This window comes from Hippopotamus amphibius, chromosome 5 (genome assembly GCF_030028045.1).
Source record: "Hippopotamus amphibius kiboko isolate mHipAmp2 chromosome 5, mHipAmp2.hap2, whole genome shotgun sequence".
Taxonomy (NCBI): Eukaryota; Metazoa; Chordata; class Mammalia; order Artiodactyla; family Hippopotamidae; genus Hippopotamus; species Hippopotamus amphibius.
The window spans coordinates 68681630-68707826 of record NC_080190.1 but is presented as its reverse complement, the minus strand read 5'-3'; the positions used below and the strand labels follow the sequence as shown (position 1 = coordinate 68707826).

At 34.0% G+C, this 26197-nt stretch overlaps 2 protein-coding genes across 2 annotated transcripts in view; one reads left to right on the top strand and one right to left on the bottom strand.

Moving 5' to 3' along the window:
- LRRTM3 (leucine rich repeat transmembrane neuronal 3) overlaps nt 1–20362 on the top strand; it is a 171162-nt gene extending 150800 nt beyond the window's left edge. The window contains exon 3 of the mRNA XM_057735010.1: nt 20055–20362. Within this exon, the coding sequence (XP_057590993.1) occupies nt 20055–20264 (210 nt within the window). The 3' untranslated portion in view covers nt 20265–20362. The remainder of the gene's footprint in view (nt 1–20054) is intronic.
- Nucleotides 1–26197, bottom strand: part of CTNNA3 (catenin alpha 3) — a 1725716-nt gene that overhangs the window by 1078217 nt on the left and 621302 nt on the right. The gene's annotated exons all lie outside the window — the stretch shown is intronic.

The window sequence follows — 26197 nt, the reverse complement described above, 5'->3', positions numbered from 1 at the left end:
CAAACGGGGCCAAAAATTAACTCACAAATTCAAAGCCATCTATTTTTAAAATGCATGATTTGCAACACAGGAAGCTTTTACAACTAGCCAGCAAAATCTGAGCTTTCAATCAACAATTTCTTTCACCGAAGGTGTAGAGCATGGAACGAATCCAGAAGCACAGATGGTATTTTTCATCTGCACATGCAATTTCCTTTTTCTCCGCTTTTATATAAACCTCTCTCTCATTTTTTAAGAATGATAGAATTTACCAGTAAAATGCAGCACTACTTACTGCCTCTGGAAATGTTGCTCACCTCCATTTCACATTTTTAGCAGCAATTTAACTATCTTTCAGTATGTGCAGAAAGATAGGGAGAAAAAAAACCTTATAACCTCCCATTTACTATATCTTGAATAATTTCAGAAGACTTAATTCCTCCAGGGATCTAAAACTTCTCCAGTATTTAAAATACATGCCTTTCTCCACCCTTATCCCTATTTTCTTAGGGTTAATACTAACTTTTCATAGAATCTTAAGGCCAAAATGAATGTTGATGGTCATGTTGAGCTGCTGGTGACTTGCTGAAGGTCACTTTGCTGGTTAGGGCAGGGGAGCTGAGAAAAGTATGCTTGCATCACAATTCACAATTACAGAGTCACATGTACGAAGACCAACACAGAGCCACATCTCCAAAACCTCATTTTCAGGACTCTGTTAGAATGGAAAGCCCTTATTCTTCTAAAGTAAGTCAGATTCATTTGAGAACATAAAGTCTGATTTTCAAAATCTAAGGCTATTTCTTCAAAAGTTAAATATAAATATCATGTTTCATAATTGGGTGTGATGTTATAATGGTTATAATAATAGTAATAGTAGGAAGAAGGAGAAGAAGAAGAAAACAGATGGAATGAAATTCCAGGTATCCAAACATAGTATAGGAAACTGGACTTGTAAATTTTGGTAAGGAAACAAATAACATAATGCTACAACATAAATTAGAAATATGCTTAAAAAGGAATGTTCCATTTGCCTTTGGAAAATTGCCCTATTGAAATGAACAAAATCAGTTAATATATCCACTTATTGTCATGCTAATGACTCTGGCCTAGACCTCTGTTCTGAGCTCCAGAATTGAACAAAGCGCCTCCTCAACATCTCCATTAAGCTATGTCAAAATCTCCACATCCTTATTAAGTCTCACAGCCTAAGCAAATATGTACCCATCACATTTGCAATGTATCCTGTTCCAGGGAATGCCCACATCAGGCCACTTGTGCATCCAGAAGCCTAAACATTCTGGAGACCTTGTTCTCACTCCCATTCCTAATCTCTTCACCAAATCCTGTCCCTCTACAGAAATTCTCTAGAAACCTGAAGAAATTCCTCTACCTCTTGGCCACCAGCCCCATCCACACTGCCTTCTCACCTCTCTAATGGATCCTTCAGTAGCCTCCTAACAGCCTGCAGATGTTTACTCTCAATTTTAACTTTCTTTCCTCTTCAGAATTGTCTTTATGTAAATACAAGTCAGTTCATGTCACTTTCCCACTTAAAATTCTTCATTGGCCTTCAATTGCTTTATGATAATACACAAACCCTTCAAAAATCCCTCAAAGCATCATAAAGTGGCCCACAAGGAACTAATGATGTGTCCCTATTGGCCTCTTGGACCCATCTCAAATGGCCTTCTTTCCACCACCACCACCTCAGTTCCATCCTGTAATTTCTAGTCCAGCCGTTCTGCATGCCCCTTCCAGTGCCTGCCCCTGATCCCTTGCACAGTGTCACGTCAGCCTGAAGCATGCTTTCTCCAGCCTTCACTCATCTCAACTCCTATGAAACTTTCTTAGGGAAACCTTTAATGATGTTCCTCCCTGAAAGACTACTTCCCTGTACTTTTCCTCCATGATCAACATTAAAATTTATACTAATATTTGTGTGACTATTTGTTTAATGTGTATCCCCTTATTATAATATCTGTTTCTATTTATTTACTCATCCCACTAACACCTAGAACAGTAGCTGGCACATAATACATGTTCAATGATCATTTATTGAATGAATGAAGAAATAAATCAATAGAGAAGAAAAGAGAAGAATGGAGGGAGAAGGAAGAGCAGGAGTGACTTTTAATATAAAACCCACCAAGAGCTTAGAAAATTCCATTTCAGGCTTATCTGTTAGCTCAGATAATTGTGGGCTGGTAGGACACATACTCGGTCATAGACCACAATCACACTCTGACTGAGTCAAGCCAAGTTATGCAAACTTCAGTCAGTTTACGGCTTTCCCTCAGGGGTAATAACCACATACAAGAGTATCCTGAAAGCCCCATGTTTAAAAAACAAACACAAACATTTTTACTTAGATCAGTTAACACCCTAAAATGGGCATGAAGAGTGAACTTCCTCCAGTGAAACTCCAAATCCTGGAAAGATTTGTGTGTACTTCCAAGACTCTATAGCTACAATGCCTACTAACTGGCCGACATACTATGTAGAAAGCCCTAAAGCATGACTGCCATAAAGTTTTTGTGTATGCATTTGTGTCTCTAAGAAGGTGAAGAATGAAAAGATCAGCAAGGAAGTGACTGAGGGAGACACCAACAAAATGTTACTCCCCTTAAATTATTTAGGAAAACAGAGTCAAGCCAGTTATTGTGGTTTCTAATTTTTTTCTGATATCTTCTTAATATCAAATCATTAAAATTCAGGGTGAAGCCAGCAGGCCAATTATAATTATGAGAGTGCAAAAGCGGAGAGAGACAAAAACTGCCAATGCAATGCAGTAGAGCACTTCATTTGATTATGAGACATAGAACACTGGTATAAATTGGCTCCCATTAAGATTTTTCTGAAATTGGGATACAACTTCTAAGACACTCTTAATCCACTTCAACTAGAACCTACACCATGAATTTAATGTCACCAAAAATTCATACTATTCAGGAGGACAAGGAATAATCCATATTTATAAGTTTTAGAGACAAGATTTGCATTCCCAGTTTGGTTTCCCTCATTGCTCTGTTGGCTGTAATTTTTGGGTTGGGATATATGCGAGGTTGATTTATGTGCACTTGCATAAGCTTTATAGAACAAGGGTAAGAATCCTAGTAATTGAAGAAACCATCATAAACACAAATACCAGTGTCCATGGCCCAGCTTACTGCCAACTTTCTGCCACAGATACAAAAGGACACAGTGATACAATAGGGCCTAAATCTAAGATCTGGGAGAAGTGCAATCTCAGATAAAACTTGTATATCTAGGTTTTGGAAGCCCTGAAGAAGTCAGTACATCTATAAATATCTCCTCAGGACCAGGCAAGAGAATACAGAAAGCAAAGTAGTTGCTCTCAAGTGTCTGTGATTTAATTAGGAAGATAAGACATAACTCATAATAAGATAAGCAACATGTATGAAGTAGCAGGGGAGGAGTAAAATTAAAAATTGCCACAGTTCAGAAAAGGATGGTTATAGAAGTTTTGGGGTTTTGTTTTTTCCAAAGTCTTCATACAGTAGGTAGAATTTAACCTGGTTCCCAGCAGGATCCAGAGAGGCAGGGAAGAAATTGCAAGAGGAAGCCAGGATGAGTGACAACCCCAAATGCTTTCATTTCTTTTTAAAGTATCCCCTTCTCTTAAGATAAAAAAAATCATCCTGTTCCATAAACTAGTGGATTGTTTTGCAGGTTAGAGACATTTTCTGCTGTATTAGGTTTTGCAATTGTATTTTTCCACTTATCTTAGAGATTCTATATGGGGGTGGAAAGAAAAGCATCACCAGGTTAATTTCTACCTTTCACAGAGATTTTGCTGTTTACAATTTAAAACAAAACTACTGAAGTATGGAACAAAATTGTGGAAGTCAGGAATACATATGATGAAACTGATGTTAATAAAAAAACCTGGACTACATATACAATTCCCACTTAGAGTGTTTTATTAAGTCCCAACATCAGAATGGATCTGCTGACACAATTTTTTTTTATCCTCAGAGAAGAAAGTTATTATTATTTATCATTCTTATGCTTAAGGCTGCTCATTGGTATTTAATCAGTAGGCATCATCTATTTCCTTTTATACATATGCATTGAAAAGGTGAAGTGATGTGCCTAAAGCTAAACAGTAAATCAGTATCTCATACTCAGATTAGAATTCTCAATCCTTTTTACTTAGTTGAATATTTGACATTTGAACTATGATACTATCCACTATGAAGCCAACAATTGTAACAATGTCCGAATGTATCTCTATGTTCTGAAAGACAGAGCTTATAAATTTTTGAGCACTTCAATTTGATTGCATCTCAAATATAGATTAATGTGGCAATGGCAATAATTATTGAAAAAAGGACTGTTGGCAGAACCATTTTAAAAATGCTTAATTCTCTAAGCTCATCTCCGCCATATATTGAACAGTGATATGCAAGTGACAAGCAGTGAACTGTGTAGGAAAAGAAAAGAGGATATGATGGAGTGTTTCAATCAATCAGGAATAATATAATCATCCATTTTACTTACTGAGAACTTACTATTCCAAGAAACACATGTATTATCTCTAGCGCTAACAACAAAACTATAAGTATGGATTATTATATCCATTTAACAAACACCAATATTGTGGCTCAGAAAGGTTAGCTAATTTGCCCAAGGTTACCCACCTAGTAAGTGATGGAGACTGACCCTTTTCTTCCTATCCTCATGGGAGTACCTGGTTCCTGACCTCAGGCCCTCATCCTCTCTCACCTACCATTTTACTGTATTCTCATAACCTACATGTATACCTATTGCTGCTCCTCCATATGCATCATTTGGTGCTGCCGCTGTGAGTAGTTCCCATCCCATGGACCACTGTGCTGTCTCATGCCTCTGTGCCTCTGCCTGGAATGGTCTTTCTGCTTTTCTCCTAAAGAGTTCCTATTCTTTCTTCAAGGTTCAGCTCAGAAGTCTTCTCTCTATGGCCTTTCCTGATCCCAGCCTAGCAGAGCTGATTATGCCCTTCTCTGAGGCCAGCAAATAACCTTATTAAAGGCTGAGCTTACTCATTTTTATGTTTACGTACATGGAGGCCTCTTAGAGACTGGGAGCTCCTTGAAAACAGGAACCATGCTTCAATTATCTTTGAGTTACCAGTGCCTAGCCTAGTTCCTGAAACCTAGTTGGTATTCCATAAACAGAATACTTATACCACCTTGGGTAGAAGTTTAAGCTAGACCCAAAGTAACTGCAAGTGACATGGAGCATGTTAATCCTTTACCCATTACAATGTCATTGAGATTGCAGTCAGCACTCTTAAGAACCAAAAGGTTTCCTTCAATGCTATAGAGAAAATTTCTTTAAATTACAAACCAGAGATTTTTCATGTTACATTTTAGTTAAAAATTAGTCAATTTCTCTTTCATTTGCTGTTCATTTCCCCTGTTGCACTTATTATCAAAGATATTAGTTGGTTTGAACAACTGCTTGCTCCCTACAGTCCATCTGTGCTGTCTTCTCAATAATGCACTGAAGTCATAAGTGTTGGATTTACTGCCTCGGTGATTTCCATGGCATAAATCCTGATTTCACTACAGCACTGAGCAGAAGGGAGAGCTAATAGGTGAGGCAGAAAGTGCTTAATCAATATCATTCGTGGCATAAGTTTAAAACCCTAAATCCCCAAGCAGATTTTGAAAAAGGCTACACTCAAGGCCCTAGTCTCTAGAAATGCATTTACTGCACCATGAAGTTGAGAATCATTTTCTTTCCTCCCAAACGCCCTATTTCTCCACAGGCCTCTTAAGGATGCACTGCGTCTATAAATAACTCAGTTGGCCCAGAGGAGAAGAAATCCCTGAAGGAATGATATGGGAATATATTATTTCCAGGAAAGTCCTTTCTTCTCCAAAATACATGCTTTTTAAAAGATAAAATATCAATTTAGGATAAGCGTAGAGGAAAAAATTTCAGAATTTGAATGTTGAAAGAGACCTTACAGGTAGAAGCACCCTCTAAGCTGGGTAGTCTACAGGATGGACCGCAATATTATTGAGTCAAGAGACGGACCAGAGTTTGGTGACTAGGAGCCATCTACCCCCATATTAATTACCTGCTCATAAGTAGGAATTTAACTGGAATGCTAAATCAGGCAGGCATTTCTGCTATAGTCATGCATCCTGACAGAAGCCACCTGTGTGTTCTGACAATAAAGCAGGTGTGCACCAAAGGATCAAGAGGGGTGAGTGTGATCAGGAGACCACTAAGCACTCTGATATAAAGACTTCTGCATTATTAAACATCTTGAACTCTGAATCCCTTTAAATACCCACAGGAACTATCTAATTTTTTAGAGAAAGATTTCTCCCTTCTGCAAAACCATATTGCTAATGTCCTCAAGTAAAAAGAAAGGGTCTAAGAGGGAGGCACAATATCACGACATAAATACAAGCCACAAAGTTGCCTTTTCATTGAACACACTGAGAAATAAGCAATCAATATAATGGTTAGCAAACAATCCAATAAATTTTTCATTGTTCTTCATGGTGCTACCATATAGGAAATGTTGTCTGAGTGTTAAAACTATAGTCTTATTTTTCCTGCCATTCCCATGCCCCAGATAACATGACCCCATCCCACTGTGCCACTTTTCATTGTCTAATTCAACACAACACTTCAACAATGTTTTTGGAATTTTAACTACATTTGAATTACATGTGAAATGTTCTTATTTTCTAGAATTTTTCTGTTCTTAATTTGTATTTTTTAATTTTACTTCAGAAGAACCTAAGACAACCTGCATTATTCAGATACTAGATATAAATTACAGCTTAACAATAAGGACTTAGTACATTCATTAAGAAAATGCACAGCGTTTGTCCTACCCTGTCACTTCTATGTGTTTCAATTTTATATCCTGTAATAAAAAATTACAAAATCATTAAAAATAAACAAACAAACCATTCAAAATACATTAGCTCTCCCCAAAGGCACTTGGGATGATTCCCATTACATTTTTTTGAGAGCTTGATTTACTTATAAAAGCCATAAACACTTTATTAAAATGTAAGCAAATAAAGCAAATAAAAAAGCATATGAGAGAACAATTAAAATAGAAGGTAAGAAAATCTAATCAGTTCTCTATTAGGATAAGAGAGAGAACTGGTAAATTTGGTTGGAATATAATCATTTTCCAAGATCAATGCCAGGTCAAAGAAGAGTTGCCTCATTTTGACAAAATTTCTCAGGGAGTGGGTGGAATCAGGGGCTCTGGGGTCTAGTATTTCCTTATAAACAAATATGAAATATACACGGAAAGCCCTCTTCCTTTGCATCCATACTCACAACTAGTATCATTTAAGTATTATTTTCTTAACTTTTAATTAACATATTCTGAATGATGATAGAAGCCCAGAGATAGTAAACAATCTATTCTCACATCTATTATCCTCAAATGTTTGGCACAATTCTGTGCATGGAGTGAAAATTCCACAAATACACGTGAGGAAGGGTAATAGGAAGAAAATACCAAAGATGCTCCTATTAGGAAAAAGTCACTAACCATTACCACATTTTATATATACACACATAGAACACCCTCCTTATTTACCCCTGGTTTCACTTTCTGTGGTTTCAGTTACCTGTGGTCAACCATGGCCCGAAAATATTAAATGGAAAATTCTAAAAATAAGCAATTAGTAAGTTTTAACTTGTGTGCCATTCTAAGCAGTGTGATGCAATCTCTTGCCCTCCAGCTCAGTACCACCAGAAATGTGAATCACCTCTTAATCCAGTGTATCCACACTGTATATGCTATCCACCCATTAGTCACTTAGCAGCCGTCTCCATTAACAGATCAGCTTTAAGAAGTATCACAGTGCTTGTGTTCAAGTAACACTCATTTTACTTAATAATGGCCCCAAAGCACAAGAGTAGTGATGCTGGCAATTTGGATAGCCTCTTACTGTGCCTAATTTGTAAATTAAGCTTTATCTTAGGTATGTATGTATAAGAAAATATATACATATAGGATTTGCTACCATCCATGGTTTCAGGCATCCACTGGGGGTCTTAGAATCTCCTGATAAGGGGGGACCACTGTATATATTTCAAAAGAAACATTTATATATATACAAACATAAAATATGCTTTTATACATAATATGCCTACATATAATAATTATAAGTTACATGTAACATATTACACTTATATATTATATATAATATGATCATTATCTCATATACTATCAGAACCCCATTAATAGATTTTAAAACTAAATCTGAGGGGAAAGGGCCAGATATTAAGAGTATATTAATTTAAAAGTTAATTTATAATTCTACTCTAAGGTTCATTCAAGTGACATCTTCCTTAGTAGCCATGAGAAAACAAAAATCATTTTGACCCCTTAGATTAGATTTCCTAACCTTTACATTAGATTTCCTTACTCATATATTTCTGTAAAATTTATGGTCAGTTCTTTTTGAATCTTGATAGTTTGATTATAATATGGATACTACAATACTTTGATAATAGATACTTAAATAACAGAATGAAAAGAATGAATTGCTAATACTATTCATAATAATATGACTAAACTTTTTCAAGAAGCCCGTATCCCACAGAGAATCTATCTGCAGTATGTATCTATACATAAAGATTCATTCTTTTCTTCATCACTGATCTTCTATCATTAAGATTATTGACTAGCAGTATAAATACAACCTAACAATAAGAAACCAATAATAAAAACTCTTACGTAAAACTCCCTCATGTCATTTTATATTTGTGCCTTCTATATCACAGAATGTCCAGCTGTGTTAAAAGAAGCTAAAGCATATTCTCTCAGTAGGGTATACTAATGATAGTGAAGATTGTTAGGCAACCTCAGGCTTGAGTTTTACTGCCCAAAGATGACCTAAAACATTCTGATTTTTTAAATTGCATTTGATATCTACTTTGAACCTTGAGTTGAAACCAAATCATTATATTGTTAATGAAACAAAGTGGACCATTAAGAAATAACACCTCACATTTTCTCTTTGTGTAGCTTATTTTTAATTAGTTTGATCAAAGCCATGGTTGAAAAACTATCATCTGCATATATACGTGGCTGATCACATAACACTGATCAAAGATACACCCATCATTAACTTGCTCATTATTGCTAAGAAACTAAAGTCAGACATACTATATGCTATGAAGTAAAATAATAGAAAATGAACCCTAGAAAATGACAGTTTGTAAATGCTAGGTATGACTGTGGAAAAAAAAGAGACAGTAAAATTAAGTGAGAAAACATAAGTAAAACACTGAGAGGAGCTAGATACTCCTCATCCCCAACATTACTTCCAGTTAGTCCGATGATAGTCACTGCTCTTATAATCTATATGTGCTAACACAATTTAGAAGTTGATCTTTCCTTAAATGTCAATAAGAAGTGTTTTACTGCATTATAATAAAAGCTATATTGTCAGGACTTACCTTTTTTAAAGTTCCTAATATTTGTGTCATATAAAAGTTTGAAATAATAAGAGAATAATGAATGACATGATAATTGTAATTATACTAATACATTATTAATAATAAATTAGATATACATATTAGCTCATCCTTATCTGAAGACCTGATATCATCATTACAAACATAAACATTGTGAGAAGCAATTCCGTTCCCTGCCAGTGTTTCCACTAACAAGAACTTTCAAAATTTTACTAACACATAGCCTGCACAACCCCTGAGAAGTTTTTATTCTCTATCAAATTTACAGTCTAGATAGTTAGATAATGTTAATATAAATGAAATAATGGCAATATGTATACACGACCAGCGGGCCAGCTCAAACATGGTGTTATCTATATAAAGCAGTACAGCAAAGGCAGGTATTTCCCTCAACTTCTACCACATCCTACATATACATCTAGGAAAAAAGTAGTGTTTTACAACTGCTTGCTTTCGAAGCCAGGCAATTGGTTTTGTTCATTTAGGATCCCGAGGGTACTCAATAATGGATGAATGGATGGATGGAAGGAACAGTACATATTGATACTTACGTGCATATAAATTCTGAAGAAATTCATAGCAGAAACTCATTCTTATAAAATCAAATTCATCTGAGGGGCTTTCATCAAAGAAGTGTTATTTGAACTAAATCTCCAAGTGTAGGATTCTTATGCAACTTAGCAGATGTATATATAGTATCATCTCATTTAGTTCAGAGATAATCTCAACCAAAATCTGAATTAGTTTAATAATAAAGTTGAAGAGAAAATGCTAACCAGTTAATTATCACATTATTTGAAAGCCTATTCAATTAGAAGCCTATTCAATTAGAAGGATTCATGTAATCCTGTGGTACTGCCCTCTAGGTCCTAGACAGGAATAAGAACTCCTCATAAAGTTGGAATATCAAAGTCTTGTATAGACAAGCTCTTTAGATCAGGTATGTCAGAAATGCAGAGCTTGTTTAAGAAGAATGCCAAAATGACAGTAAGCTGTTGAGGAGGAAAAGGCCAGTTGGAAAGCAAGTAGGATATCAGAAATCATGACAGAAAATCAAAAACACGTGTAATTCCAGTGATGAGGGAAATCCCACACAGAGCCTCTCTATGAGACTAAAGTGCACTGCCAGTCATAGACAGAGTCCACCAGTTACTTGTAGCAATACTAAACACTGGAATATGTTGTTTGCTTTGTAATGTTTTAACATAATTTTCATTCCCGCATAATTATACAAACCTAAATTAAAAATATCAGCTGCTGTATCATCATTATAAGATCCTTAAGTGGACTGCAGTAAGCACAATTTCCAGGAAAAAGAAAAAGAATGAGATTGTTTTGAAACTGATTAGCAACTGTACCTCATTGCACAGTCGTATGAAGAAACAGATTTGGAAACACAGCACCAAGATTAGTGGGGCCTGTGAGCCATAGTCTCAATTTAGATGCCCATCAATTTACCTGGCAAGAGTGCCAATTTAGTAGGCATCAGGCTGTGCAGAAGATTTTCATGTAAATGAAAGCAGTTTGGGAAATTTTGCTCCCCCTCAGTTAAAGGTAAATATAGCTTTCCACTGGCACCACAAAAATAAAAGAGTTTAACAAAAAATGATCCAGGGCAGAGTCCATTACAGGGAGAACTAATTTGGCAGGTGCACCAAATTCTTGGAGATCATGGGCCATGAGTCTAGGGAGCACTAAAGAGTTTGAAAAACGCAGGTACAGAAGGTATTAAAGGACAAAGCATAGACATAACATTCTGAAATGTATAGGAGTAAAATCACCCAATTAAGAATAATTATTATATTTTCAATATTGTTTTTTAAAGTTTTATATATTTCAAATGTAAATGAATACTTTACATAATAAAATATAACACTAAAAATTTTTAATAAAAATTAATAATAAAAACTTTTAAATAATTAAAATAAATGAAGAAGTTTCCAAACATTATAATGCAGTGCATGTGCCTCATCATTAGTGTGGATTTTTGAAAATTCATTGTAGCTCTTTACCTCCATCCTAGAATCAAAATGGTCTGGCCTTGACCTCATAAGACTTTAATAGATTATCTCAGTCATATAGTTCCCAGTCCTCCAGGGATGAACATTTTTCATTTCTTCCCAGACTATGCCAAGTACCCATTACTCTATTACTTAATTCACTCATTTATTCACTCATATATTCAATAAATACATATTTAGTTCTTACTGTATTTAGGGGACTACATGAAACAGCATAATTCATAGAAAAATGTGTTTAGTCATAGATTTTTGAGCTCAAGAAGGTTATGGTCTAACATAAGTGTATGTTAGAAGGGTTTATGTTTTACCTTGAAGGCTTAAGGCCAAGGACTTGATGTATCTCCAGCATCCAGCCTAGCACCAGGACCAGCGAAGGCATTCATCAAGTCTTTGTTGAAGTAAATAAATTAATAAATGAATATTTCTATTTGGTTATGTGGACACAAGCATGTGAATTTATGAAAATAATGCATATAGTCAATCCCTAGATATTTCTTGTTGCAAAACTGAAACACAAATTCTTTATAAAGAACAAAATACACTCACAAGCGGCAAAGTCATTTTAATATTTAAGATACATTTTTAAATTGCACTTTAATGCAAGGAGAAATATTACCTTTCAAATGGAACAATTTTTTTTCTCTTTGTGATATCACTCTGCAGGAGTTCACTATAATGTTCTTTTTACACAAAAGGCACTAGAAGAATTATTATCCTCCTGCAAATAGTGTTTTATTTCACATTATTCTCAAGTTACAGACATTTGAAATTTTTCAAAATCATATTGAGTTCCTGGCTTATTATCCTATACTTGTTATCTCAAAATAGCAATTGTTACTTTAGTTGGCAACTTAGATCTTAAGAAAATACTAAAATTGAGTATTAAGGTGTTGATTACATCTAAGAATGTTAAAGTGTAAAAAACTAGTTTGTTTTATAAGTTTAAAGGTAGCATAACATAAATTCAGGCTCTTAAGTACTTCCAGAAAATGCTTCTTTAACTAAATTACTAGTAGAATCAAGATAATTAAAATTGATGATCCAACAGTCTATTTTATTCACATGAATTAACCATTAGAGTGCTTAAGAGCTCCAAGAGATAGATTGCTATTCAAACAAATAAATTTCAAAGTGAAATATATTATCTTTGTGGGAGAGTATAAAAGTAAATATTGAATAACTTCTCAGCAATGTTGACTCTTGCCAATAAATCTGGAAAATAACAACCCTATTTCTAAACAAAGAAGATGGCTAGTTTGTTTTGCACTCACAAAGGATAAATGACAGTTAGTAGAAGCAGCCAATCAGAGCACACACATATATATATATTATACACATACAGCCTTATAGATACATATATATGTATACACACACACACATACACATCCTTACACATGCACACAACTTGTCTCCTAGCTGACCTCCACCCATTGCCTTCCTTTCCTTCTATGCATTATAGGTCTATCTCCCTCACTAACCTATGATTTTGTCAGAGAGCAGAAATTATATCTTATTCACGTTTGTTTCTCCACTTCCCCAGTCCTCCTGTACTCCCAGCACCTACCTATAACTCTTTTATGTACAAAAAGATATCGAAACAAAAATCATTTAATATAAAACAAAATAATCAGATTAACTAAGGTTTCTAACTTTTTGCATTTTTTGTTAAAAAGAAAAACTAACATCATTTAATTGGAAAAATTTCTACCAATTTCCAAGTCAACAGAGACATCGAGTTTTAAAATCCCTACAGGTCTCCCTAAATAATCCTACAATATTTTATCTGGGAGTATATGTAAGGATCCTGTCCCAGTCCAGAATGTTCTCCAGATTAAACCCTTCCCTTAAACTTAGTATTTGGCCAATATGAGCTTAGTGAGAAACAGAGAGCTCTGATTTGGAGCTGTCACCATCTATCCACATCATGAATCCCTGATCAACTATAGGTTTCTTTCCTGAGGACCCAAAGTACAAAGCAGTATCAGAAAGTTAAAGTATAGCTTAGCAAATCACAGTGTTTACCCTACTGGAAATAAGATCCAATGTTGATAATTGGTGTCTAAATAGCATCAGACACATTATACTGTAATCACCTCTCTAGGCTCCAAAGCCTGTGTGAGTTAGATAAAGTGAGAAATGAGAAATAAACACACTGGTTAAGAAGTCAGGCAACCACTTCTGCAACTCACCAGGTAAGTCATTTTTAACTTAAACCATCTAAGTCTTATTTGTTTCAACTGTAAAATGGGAATAATTATATTTATCTTACAACAGCCTTGGGAGGCTTCAATAAGATGACCTAAGTGCAGCATGGAGTAAATGCTTAATAAATGACAATGATGCTAATGAGGAGAATGTTAGCCATGTGACCAGGCAGGTTTGCCCAAGAGGCAGAACAAGTGCCCACAGCCACTACAGTGGCTAGGCAGAGAAATCACTGCAGAGATCCTAAAGAATTAAGGTAGGACTAGAGGCAACATCTTGGCAAAATTTGACACTCTTCCAGTGAACCAAGCTGCAGTATGATAATTTCTTACACTATTTTTCCTTATATAATACTTACATTTTATCAACTGCCTCAACACTTAGAAACCAAAATAGTAATTAGTAATAAAATTTTCAAGAGTCAAGCCAGTAGAAAATATATTTTCCATCAAGTTTTTTATTATTACTCAAATAATACCAAAGACACAACTTTTTATTTTCACCATAAGTAAAACTACCAGCCTATAAACAAAACTCATGTTTGGTAGCACTGAAACATGTTTCTAACCATTCCCCAAATACACATCAAGCTGTACATACTCTAACAAAACCAAAGGCTAGTCTGGATAATTTATATAAGCTTATATAAATGAAACAGGGACTTCCTAGGTTGCACATTGGTTAAGAATCTGCCTGCCAATGCAGGGGAAACGGGTTCGATCCCTGCTCCAGGAAGATTCCACATGCCACGAAGCAACTAAGCCTGTGAGCCACAACTATTGAGCCTGTGCTCTAGAGCCCGTGAGCCACAACTATTGAGCCCATGTGCCACAACTACTGAAGCCCACGCACCTAGGGCCCGTGCTCCACAACAAGAGAAGCCACTACAATGAGGAGCCTGCGCACCACAATGAAGAGTAGCCCCCGCTTGCAGCAACTAGAGAAAGCCCATGTGCAGCAATGAAGACCCAATGCAGCCAATAAATAAATAAAATAAATAAATAAATGTAAATGAAACAGAATGTAGAGGCATCAAGATAAACAATAATAAAGTCATCAGCAAGTACATTTTGAAAAAATTAAAACACTTCTTTAAATAAATTGAGAAATTTCCAAGCAGTGGTGTGATATATACATGTGTATACTCATATATCTAAATGTACACATGAAATAATGTTTTTGGGAAGCTGATTTCCAAGAATAAAGTATATTTCAAATCCCACTTCTTTGCAAAGACAAAGTGATGATTCAGACATAACAAAAAAGAAAAAGAAAAGAAAAAAGCATTCACTATTATGTTGCTTACATTTAATTAAATAGAAATATAGTCAATCTCCAGAAATGGATTTACAAATATTTAGTTCTATTTATAACTGTACTGATTAGGCATACCAGTCATGCAATCACTAAAGTAAACAAGGTAATAATATTTTGAGCCAAGATAATGGCAACAGAAATGAGAGAAGTGGATGCATGTAAAAGATACATGTCATTGATGTCAGTAAAGTAACTGACAAAAACTGGGACATTTGGAACAAGGGATAAGAAAGAGTCAAGTGCACTGGCAAAGCTAACTTAACTTGGTGTTCCCCAAAACAGGAAAAGGACCATGGGAAGAACTTAGTTTGAATCCAGAGAAAATGAGCCCAGTTTGAGACAAATGTAGAGACAAATTAAAGAAATACTATTAATTGGAAAAATATCGTAATGCCTGTTTCTTATTTTATATATTAATAGGTAGAAATAGACAACTCAAAATTCATTAAATTTAGATGAAAAACAAATGTAAAAACAGGCCTCTGAATTACACATAAGAAGGAGAAAAATATGTTTTGATAGTGAAAAAGGCTAAATCTCAAAAAATTAATTCCTTCATGAAGCAAGTCTGTTTCTTTCACTACATGCAGATTACTGAAAAAAAAAAAAAATCCTGTTAACTACAAAAATCCTGAAGTATTATCCTTTCAAACAACCTAGAGAGGTAGAATATTTGCGAGATAACATCGCCCTTATAAAAATAGATTTCCCCTGTGATATATGGCAACAGCATAAGCATTCTGCTAAATGATAATCAATAGAAATATTTATACTTAGAAAAACTCTGCTTAGAAATAACACAACAAGCAAACATTTCCTGTGTTTTGCAATTCTAGAGAGGGAAAAAACAACCTTTTTATTATTCCCTCTCAAAAGTGAACTGTCCTTTTCTGTTCTTCAGAGTACTTACTGTACTTAAAATAATCCTTGCTATCCTACAGAAAAGATGTTTAAATGGCTTGTAACCAGCTAATTAGAATATGAGCAATACACATTCACGTTCACATAGACATATATATATACACACATAATATCTATGTATAAATATACATAGGTATTATTTTGCAGTGAATATAAGATTAAAATGACCTTTTTTAGTTAATCACAAATTGGAAACTTTAAAAAGCTATTCTTTCCCCTTAAAGTCACAAGTTCAAACATTTTAAATGAATGGGAAAAAAACTTAATGAATTATTTTTATTCATCTAACTTTACAAAATTTGTGTATGTGAAAGGTACATATAAGCGATGTTGAAATAGACACTGGAAAATTACTGCTTGGGCAAATATCACTGATGTCAAGACAGTAACTAGTTTAGCAGGGTAGAAATTTTTCCTGAGGGGAATTTCCTAAATAATGGGTCAACTATTACCTCTCATCATTAGAATATAATAGAATGATTTCTTAGCTCAGACTCTAGATGATATTGCTTTCTGGGGAGTTAAGTTTTCATATTCCTGAATCTCTATATGTTATGCCTTAAGAATAATTAACTCACCTGAAAATCACTGACCTAAAGTATTGAAGTTAATATAAATAGGAGTTTATCAGATTAAAATTCACAGAAAGAAACTGTTCTCTCAGAAAGACAGGACAAGAAGATCCTATGGACACTTTAAATAGAGCCCCATAACAAAAGGTCTGGGGAAGCAGAGCCTTATTAGATTTGTATCTCCCACTGCCCTTCCTGGAACCATTCTGACTAGCTAGTCAGGCACCCAGGTTTGCTGTTCATTTTCATTTTATAAAATATCATATTTGGGTCATCTTCAGTGATTTATTTTCCAAAATGGGACAATAAACATAAATGAGGACTGTCCTGTTGAACACTCTATCCATAGGGGAGAGCATGGCTGTGTGCCTCTCCTGCTTCAGCATATGAATAGAAATCAGGTAAAAATGGAGAAAGGAACAAAGAGGATGAAAAGAGAACAACCACATCAGACTGGAAAGGGAAGAGAAAACATAGGGCACAAGGTCACATGACTGACAGTAATGTGAGGAAGGAGAAGGGGCTACTATATTTACTGACAGGGTGACAAGAAAGGATTTGCATGGATTTTATCTGAGACCCAAGGTATTTGATGAATGCCAGTGGATAGCCTCTCCATCACTACCGAGCCACTATGTGTTGTGTGTTTATGTAAATAATATATCTCTCTAAATAGTATACATCTATGTATATATTTTATACAACAAATATGAAAGTTGTCCAAAACTAATGTATCACCAAAATTTGTATTTTCCATACCTGATTTAAATAATTTTGAAATCATAAGTAAATCATAAGTAATTGGCCACAAGATTATACATAATATATATCTGTATATTTATGTATGTATTTATATATTGTGTATGTGTATGTCAATACATGTGTGTATTCCTATAAATATACATGTGACTATAACTAATGCTAACTTTTAGATTTTCAAAATCATTTAAGTCAAACTGGGAAAAATCTACTGTGATGTTGTATTCAGATATATTTAGCTGTTAAATTGTACTTACTAATACAACTTAGTATGTTATTTTCTTGATATTAAGATATCATCAGCTTTAAGAATCACTTTCAATTGCAAGGAAGAAAATACATGTTAAACATCCACACTGATTATAAGTACCATCCCAATTTCAGAATGATTAAAATGTGAAAAATACGATGATATTAAAAAAGTATAACCATGGGGTAAGGAGTTTTAAAATAAAACATATCCCAAAATAAGAAACTCTCTAAAGAAAACATGTAGGATTTTTTAATAAATAATGAGAGCTAATTACCTGATATGGTTCAAATTAGGACTTGCACTCTGGATACCAGCAACCTCTAGATACTAAATCAAGCAGGATATTGTGTACATACACACACACAGAATAAAGTATCATGGTTTACTATTTTTCATAAATCACCACCATAAAAATTACTAATTATTCACAGTAGAATTAATTCCAAGTAAGCCAGGAATGATATAGCATATATAAACCATAAGTTGCCATGACAAATAAGAACAAGTATATAAAATCCTACAGATATATGACCCATAACACAGAGCATTGATTTCCCAGAGGCTAACGTTAAACTCACATACCCAATAATAGTTCTATTTTCATTCTCTCTTATAACTCAAGTTTATTCACACTGCACAATTACTTTTGCATGACAATATATTGTATTTTAGTTATCTGAGCTATTTTGTCTGTAACAACAGGAGTTTTTCCTTATATTAAAAGAGCATCTTTGGAAGCATCCTTTTATTTTATGATCTTTCAATCACCTCAATCATTTTTTAAAGTCTACGATGTCTCATTCACACATGAGGTAACATGCTTCAAGTTTTTAAAAATCCACATAAATAGGAAGAGTTCTCAGGCATGTAATTTTAATGAATGGGATTACATTTCTGTCTCCAAGGACTAAGCCTTACACATTTGATAAATTGAAATGTTCACATTAAAAAGAAATTATAATCTCAAAAGAAGTGAATACTTTTATTTAAGAGAAAACAAGGAAATAATAGCTCACCTAATTTTTACTAAAGAAAAACTAAATAAGGGATAGGGATGGAAAGAGAAGAGGCCAAAGGATTCTTATGGAGAAAAGGACTAAGAAAGTAAAGAAGGAGTTAATAAAAGAATAAACCCTAGGCATTCTATTTTTCTTAGCTAAGATTGGAGCCCAAAGCTAAGATCAGAAAGGAATTTAGTCTGAGGTGCTCAAACAGAAATATATGTTATCCACCACCAAACAAGAATGGTGGAAGTTTTTATCCAAGGTAATTCAAAAACATGAATTAGTAATTAGGATATTAAACAGAGATCAAGGCTGAAGTTTCCTCAAAACTGCCTACTTTTTAGAACAATTATCTTATTGAAAAAAAACGGAAATGATCTCTAGACTTTGACATCACTCTTGCTTTTTCCTCTTATTTTTAGAACTTGCTTCCTTTCATTAAACTGCAATTAGCAGGAGAGTCCCTTCCACATGTATGTCACTGATTCCTTCAAACTAGCACCATCCTTTGTTGTTTTTAGACCTTCATAGGAGCCATAGATTCTTCCTGGGAGTTCTCTAAACCTTAGATTTTAGACATATGGATCAAACTACAGACATTAATGTTTCAAAGTATCCTCATGGCAAAATAAATATTAAGAAGTTTCTGACAGGAGTTTCATAGCCACAATCTTTACTGACAGTGGCCAAGTTGTGACAAAGCCACAGGAGTACAGCACTATTTTGGCAGTCATGGCACAGTCAGGCACCATCACTGCTACTGTCCAAGAGAGCATCTATGAGAGTGAAGAAAAGGTGCTTTTTAAAAAAGACCATCATGAAGATAACCCTACTCTATTTCACAGCAAGTTACGATGTTATAGCTTTTCTGCAGTAATATTGTTACAGTATCCAGATTATATAGATAAAAACACTTTAAAATATGAAAGAAAAAAAAAAAAGAAGTTATTGGGTAAGAAGAGCCAGAATGACTTGCCTAGACAATACTCTTCTGTAGTAGTTCTCAAAGTGTGATGTGTAGATTAACAGCACAAGTATCATATGGGAACTCGTAAGAAATGCAAATTCCAGGTACCATCCAAGACCTACTTAATTAAAAAAAATCGGGGAAGTGGAGGTTGGAGCCGAAGAAGGGGGAGGTGATTTTTATGCTTGAGAAAGTTTGAGAACCACTATTTGACTGTATTCCAATACCATAAGTAACCAAATAATATTTTTCTTAGTTCTAAAATGACAAATTTACCCCACTGAGGAAAAGAATTTCTCTGACTTTTTCAACAAAGCTTTTAGCATTTTCAGAATCACTTAGGTTTCTATTTATCTGAAGGTTCTAGTTCAGAACTGAGCAGCTCCATCTCAGGCTTTAAAACTGTTTCACTCTGCTTGCTAGTAGGAGAATGAGGGACTTTAGTGGATAGTGCAGGACTCCTGAACCACAGATGTACCCATGGAAGTTACTCAGGTCAGCACTTCACGATCTCCAAATCTTGTCCCCAAAGTTGTTTGTCTTTTTATAACTGACTTTTCTCGTGTCATTTTTCCCCAGATACCTTTATCAATGAATGTGTCAACTTTTCTGGCATACGACCAGCCCACAATAAGTTACTGTGGGGTGCATCATGAACTTCTCTCTCATAAGTCCTTTGAAACGAATGCACAGGAAGATACGATGGAAACACACCTAGAGACTGAGCTGGACCTGAGCACAATCACAACAGCTGGCCGAATCAGTGACCATAAACAGCAGCTGGCTTAATTGAGCTAATGGTAACCAAGGGTTGCCACAAAACTTTGTAACCTCAAGGACAAAATGAGGAAGATTTGTTCATTGTGGACTCTAAAAAAAAAGAAAAAAATCCCCTATTAAAGTAAACAAAAATCCAAGATTGATTCATGAAATAAAGAAGACATGAATTGTTTCAAGTCTACACTTTGTAATTAGCTAAGTTGTGCAGTATTTTTTTGACTTAAACAGAGTATGACCCTGAAAAAAAAATCTTTTTTTCTCAAAACTCATCCTACCTACCTGTAAAAACTGTACAGAGCTAATGTATTTTTCATATTGTAAAGTTTCAATTATAGAAACAACTGGTATGTACAGTACCATAATTTAATTACATTTTACTTTACAAACTTTACACATTTCAGTTTCTAAAATTTTAAATTAACAAAAATTATTTCTTGTGTTATGCAGAGTTACTCAGTTTTGTAGGGACTGTTTTGTTACTGTTTTTGTGCCCAGAAACCTTGACTCTAAAATTCTGTGCTGTGCGAAACATGCACGATTTTTATCATGCTTACTGCGTAGAATTTTATCTACTTGTTCCAGAAATAATACATTAACCAAAAAGGGTTTAATTGTTCAGACTTGTAAGAAGTTCTTCAATTACATAGACAGGTCTTTCTTATAAATAAAAAAAGTCAAAGATTTTTTTTTAACACTCCTCAGACTTAACTGTTGCCTTGAATTACAGCCTAGTTTCTAAGCAGTGAAATGTAATGATAAAGAGGGATATTTTAATGACATATTTCCGAATGAATGACTCATTATTTCATTCTTTTGATAATCCATTGTTAAGGGTGGGGGGAAGCATGGACAAAACATCACTGGAAACAAAGGCCGTAACCACAGCAACAGAGTTTGATATACTTAAAAGGTGCAGCTGCCAGTGACAAAGAAAAACTTTGTTACATCTCATTATTTCAGGCCAAGGTGGGAGGATAAAGCATAATAATTGTGCAGTAGCAATTTTTCTCTTAATTAACCCAAAGTGGTTACCTAAAAATAACCATCAGTTAGTGCAAAATGTGCTTGGTTTTAAAGACAATTTCTCATTCAGAATGGTGAGGCTATATTTTAGAAACACCTCAAAGGAAATACATGAAAATTTTCATTTTGTGTGCTACATCAATTTTCTCCTGGGAGAGAACTCTAAACATCTACAGCTCATTCAATATAGATATGAGCCATGGTGGCGAACTTATCACTCAAGTAGACTGTAAACATCCTTAATATGTTCTAAATTGTTTACATTGCTATTTATAATGAGATTCACCTCCAAATTATCTGAAAAATAACCCAGACTAATTTGAAACCACCTCAGATCATATATTGATCATCCAATTGTATTACAAAGTTAATTCAAATTATGAAAACCTGACTTTTCAGAGGCTGAAATAACTTGTTTCTGTTGTTTGCTTGACACAGGTTACTATTTGAAAATATTGTTATTTTATCCATGGTATTCACACATTCTTTTGTGTTTTTTTAATATAAAACTACAAGTTTCAATTGCTGTTACACTAGGCAAAGTTCTTTTTTATGTTGTCATTTTTAATTCATGACATCAAATATAGGTTGAGAGTATGTCAACCTAACAGGGATCAAACACAGTCAAAACAATGAAGAAAAGAATTTGTGAAAACCAATGTCAAACTTTTAATTTTTTATTTCTTCCAAAAAGATTCAAAAGTGTAGTTTTATGCAGGTTTATCATGGCAAATTTAAGAGCAGCTTTGAGAAGAATGAACTTAAAAAATGAAGAGCAAATTTTTGTTGAAAATATACAGTCAGAAGGAAAAAAAACCAAAATGTTGGAAGTGCAAGCTCTCTTACTAATTTGAATGAAACTAAATGTCACCGTGCTTGTATCAACTATTTAGCATTCCAGATTTTGTAACATATTTTGCATAAATTATTTGCTATTCAAAAAAATTTGTCATTTTTAGCTTAATTCTAATCTTTTTTTCCCTAATTTCTAATTTCCTTGCAATGTATTATTGTTAGAGTATTCTTAATCCTCTACACTGAGATTTTGCTTTGCAGTTAGCAAATCTATAGAGGGTTAATTATAAATCTATTATGTGTGGATCTGAAATCTGATGCAAAATCTTATTTATTATGTAAACCAAAATGTCATTTGCAATTTTTTCTCATTAGAAGTTGTCCTTGAAAAGATTCAAACATCTTATACTTTGTGTAAATAAGCACTTTATATCTCTTTCCAGATATTTTCAAATTGACAAATGATTTTTAGAAATTTTAAAGGTTCCAGGGAGCCCCACAAATATATGCCCTTTATTTCCTGAAGCAAACCACTTTCTTTCTTAAACATTTTAAGTTCATCTAAAGTGAACAACTTTAAATAGAAGCAGTCACCTTGGAACCATAGCTCTGTGCATCGGAGGACTTACTATGTATAGTAAGAGCCAAATAAACTAAGAATTTTGATATTTCTCATATTTGAAAGTAAACCCAAAGGAGCTTTAACAGGAAAGAAAGATGCTGGGTTACTTATTTGCTTAATTTTTATTCTGCCATGTCCAGGGGTGTGTGGGCTTGGGGGAAATGAAAACCTGCTAGAGGAGATTGTGTCTGGAATCTTTATCATACATTTGCAATTTATATATTTGTGTCTAAAATCCTTATTTCTAACCTATCTTTTTCAGAATTCAATAATCTCCCATTTCCTCTTCTAACTACCCCGTCTCCCTTCCTGTCTATTACTCACCTATTTAAACAACTGAAATGTTTCTGTGCTTGGAGTTGAAAAATGCAGTTTAGCCCAACATGGTTACAATAACAGCAATAGCTGCAGCAAACAAATTTATGCAGTATTTTGAAGTTTAAACCACATTCCACATAAATTATCTCATTTTGTCTTCATAGCCAATCTATGAAGATACAGTAACCTCAAAGAAGCTGAGACTTGCCCAAGAACACAAGGCTAATATTTGGTGGAGTTGAGCTACTCTCAAAATTCAGACCCTGTTAGTCTCTCCACTATACTAAAAGCCTTCCCTCTCTGATCAGGGCTAGAGAATTTCCAGGTAGTAAACAGAATGAAAAAATATTTGACGTGTTGTTTAGTAATCCCTAATTGAACTCAGTTCCTCTATCTGTGTGATATATGGGCTAAATGAACTCTTTCTGTGTGCTCTTCTGGGCTCTCACATTAAAACTCTTTATTCAAAAAGTATAACGTCACAAATTTCTTAAAACATCATATCATTTGTAAATGTGTAGAATGGTTGCTTCCAAGAAGTGGGTGTATATAGACCCCAAGGTACAGAATAAAATTGAGAAGCACAAGAAAAAAACCAAAGATCATCAAAATTGAGATTGTGTGTATATGATTCATAGCAAAAGGTTGAACATATGTTCAACACATGTTCAACTGAACACACATTCAATTCAGAGCTAATTGGGAAAAACTTTGTAATTTTTTTTCAATAAATACTTATTGAACCATGAATTCTTATACCTATCTTAATAGAGAATAATTTTCTCTATTCTTCCAATACAAATGAAATGTAATTTATCCAAACTGATGTATAGATGGTAAAACATATGCTAATTAAGTAAATAATATTTTTGATCAAGTCGTTTTATCAAGTCTCTATCCCTACTCCCAAAACCATAAAATCAGACAGATTTTAATATACATTATATTTTTAGGAGGACGAAAACTTGCCAAAATTTAACATTCAAGACAAATGGCATAATCCTTGACTTGAAATCAAATCAGTATGATTTTACAAACTGTTTAGAAATAGCAAAATCTTTTTTGCAATAATATTTTCTAAAATAAAACTGCCATATACAGGATTAAAAATATATATTTGTTTTTCTTTGCTCCTGACTGGAAGACAGAAATCATCTCTCCAAATATTAAAAATAAGTAAAAAAAAAAAAAAAAAAAAAACCCAAAAAACTGAAAGCATGAAGGTAGGTACCTGATATGAATGATCCAGTAATGGAAAAAAGAAAATCAGATGTAGATTTTCTGCTGGATAGATGTAGCCAATGAAGGGAAAGGTAACAGGACCAGCAGATATTCAGGAAAGAGGATGAGAAATCTCTAGAGTAGATACTATAACATCTTACATTGGCATAGCTCTTAACAGTTTATCACTCAGGGTAATAGCATAACAATCTCGTAACACATAAAAAGTCCCAAGGTCCAGATGAGTTGATTATAGAGTAAGAAATCCAGATGAGTTGGTCTTGCAGTGAGTAAGCACCTCCAACTACTTTTATTACCTTCTCAACTCACCACAGCCATCCCTAACTAGAGAGGTACCAAGGGCAGAGGATCCAGGGTGAAAGCCTTCAAAACTCTGACAAGGGTAGAGTAGAGTGACAATTAGCAATTGTGCTTCATTTTACTATCAACTGTAATGGGGAAGAAATATTTGAAAATTAAAAAAAAAAAATACCAAAACGGTGATGGGTTATTTGTAAAGGTCTCCCATGGGTTACATTATGATTTTATTATGAGATAGGAGGCTGCTTATATGTAACATTTTTAAGTTAGGGTAAAATTCATGTTTAAAAAAGTCCAGTTGATTATTTATCTTTCTATTAAGGATGGTGAACTTAAAGCAACATAGTGCCTCAGCCATCTAGGACTTAGAGAACTCTTGAGTTTCTTCCTCCTTTCTCCTAACTACTTACAGATTTTGTTTTATATCATATGTCTTCCCAAAAAATTAAGTGAAATTTTATTTTGTATAAATCAAATAATATTTCAAATACATCAAAGGACTATGTGATAAAGGATCCTTGAAGTAAGTCTTTCTTGTTTTCTAACCTAAAACACCACTTAACTAATTTATCTTTTGTAAATTGATTTACATATATCTTGTGTTGCATTAATGCAGCACATGGCCTTAAAGGTTCTATGATGCAGTCCTTACCTCAGACTGTATAAAATAAAGGACTCTAATTTTAAGCAGATCTATAGACATTAGAGTGATCATTTTCTGTCAGGTTTCAGTTATTGAATTTATTTATCTGGACTACTATGAAAAATAGTCAAAATAATATGAATAGATAAAGTTGATAGTTATATTTTTTTGAGTTATTGGTTTAAACTTTTGCCACCTATCATAGCCTCAAAGCTACTATTAAGAGATCAAAATGATCCTAAATCCCTTGGATCCATACTAGATTTACTGAATCAGAATCTCTGGAGCTAATCTCTGAGGCATGCTAAATTTTGCAAAATGTTTTTCAGATGAATTTACTTTTACCAAGCTATTCACTTGCTTTTTATTCTAGTCTAAAATTATTCTTGTGCTTTCCTATTCCAGTGTGAATCTAGTTTGCTAAGCCTGGATGAACATTTTTCTTGATTAGAAGAATGTGCAACAAAGGATAACTATTCATAAAATGGTCAGGTTGTTTCCTGACAAACTGTGTTATTTATAGATTCTTCTCCCCACTAGCTCTTTCAACAGAAATCTCTGAAAATCATCTTAAATCAGTTGGGTTATTCACTTACATTATTATCCACAAAAGCAAATAATAAGTTAACTGTTGAAGAGCTGGAGCTGGGGAGAGAGAAAGGATTAATTTATGATGTAACAGGCATTGTGTTGTCCTCATCTCATTCTCAAACCATTTTAGGAAACAGATAAAACCACTATCTTAAAAAAAGGAAAATAAGGATCATGGTAGCTGAACAATTTTCCAAGGCTTATATATAGTAGAGTTTGGGATTCAAATCCAGTTCTCTTGACTGTAAGGATGTGCTCCTACCACCCAATAGCACATTTTCAAGTGTTAAAAAAGACCATAATCAATATAATTAGGCTCATATATTTTAATAAGGGTGTAGAGACGGGAGAAGAAGAATGTATTTTCCTATTCCTAAACAGAAAAAGTGCATAAGCCATTTCACACTG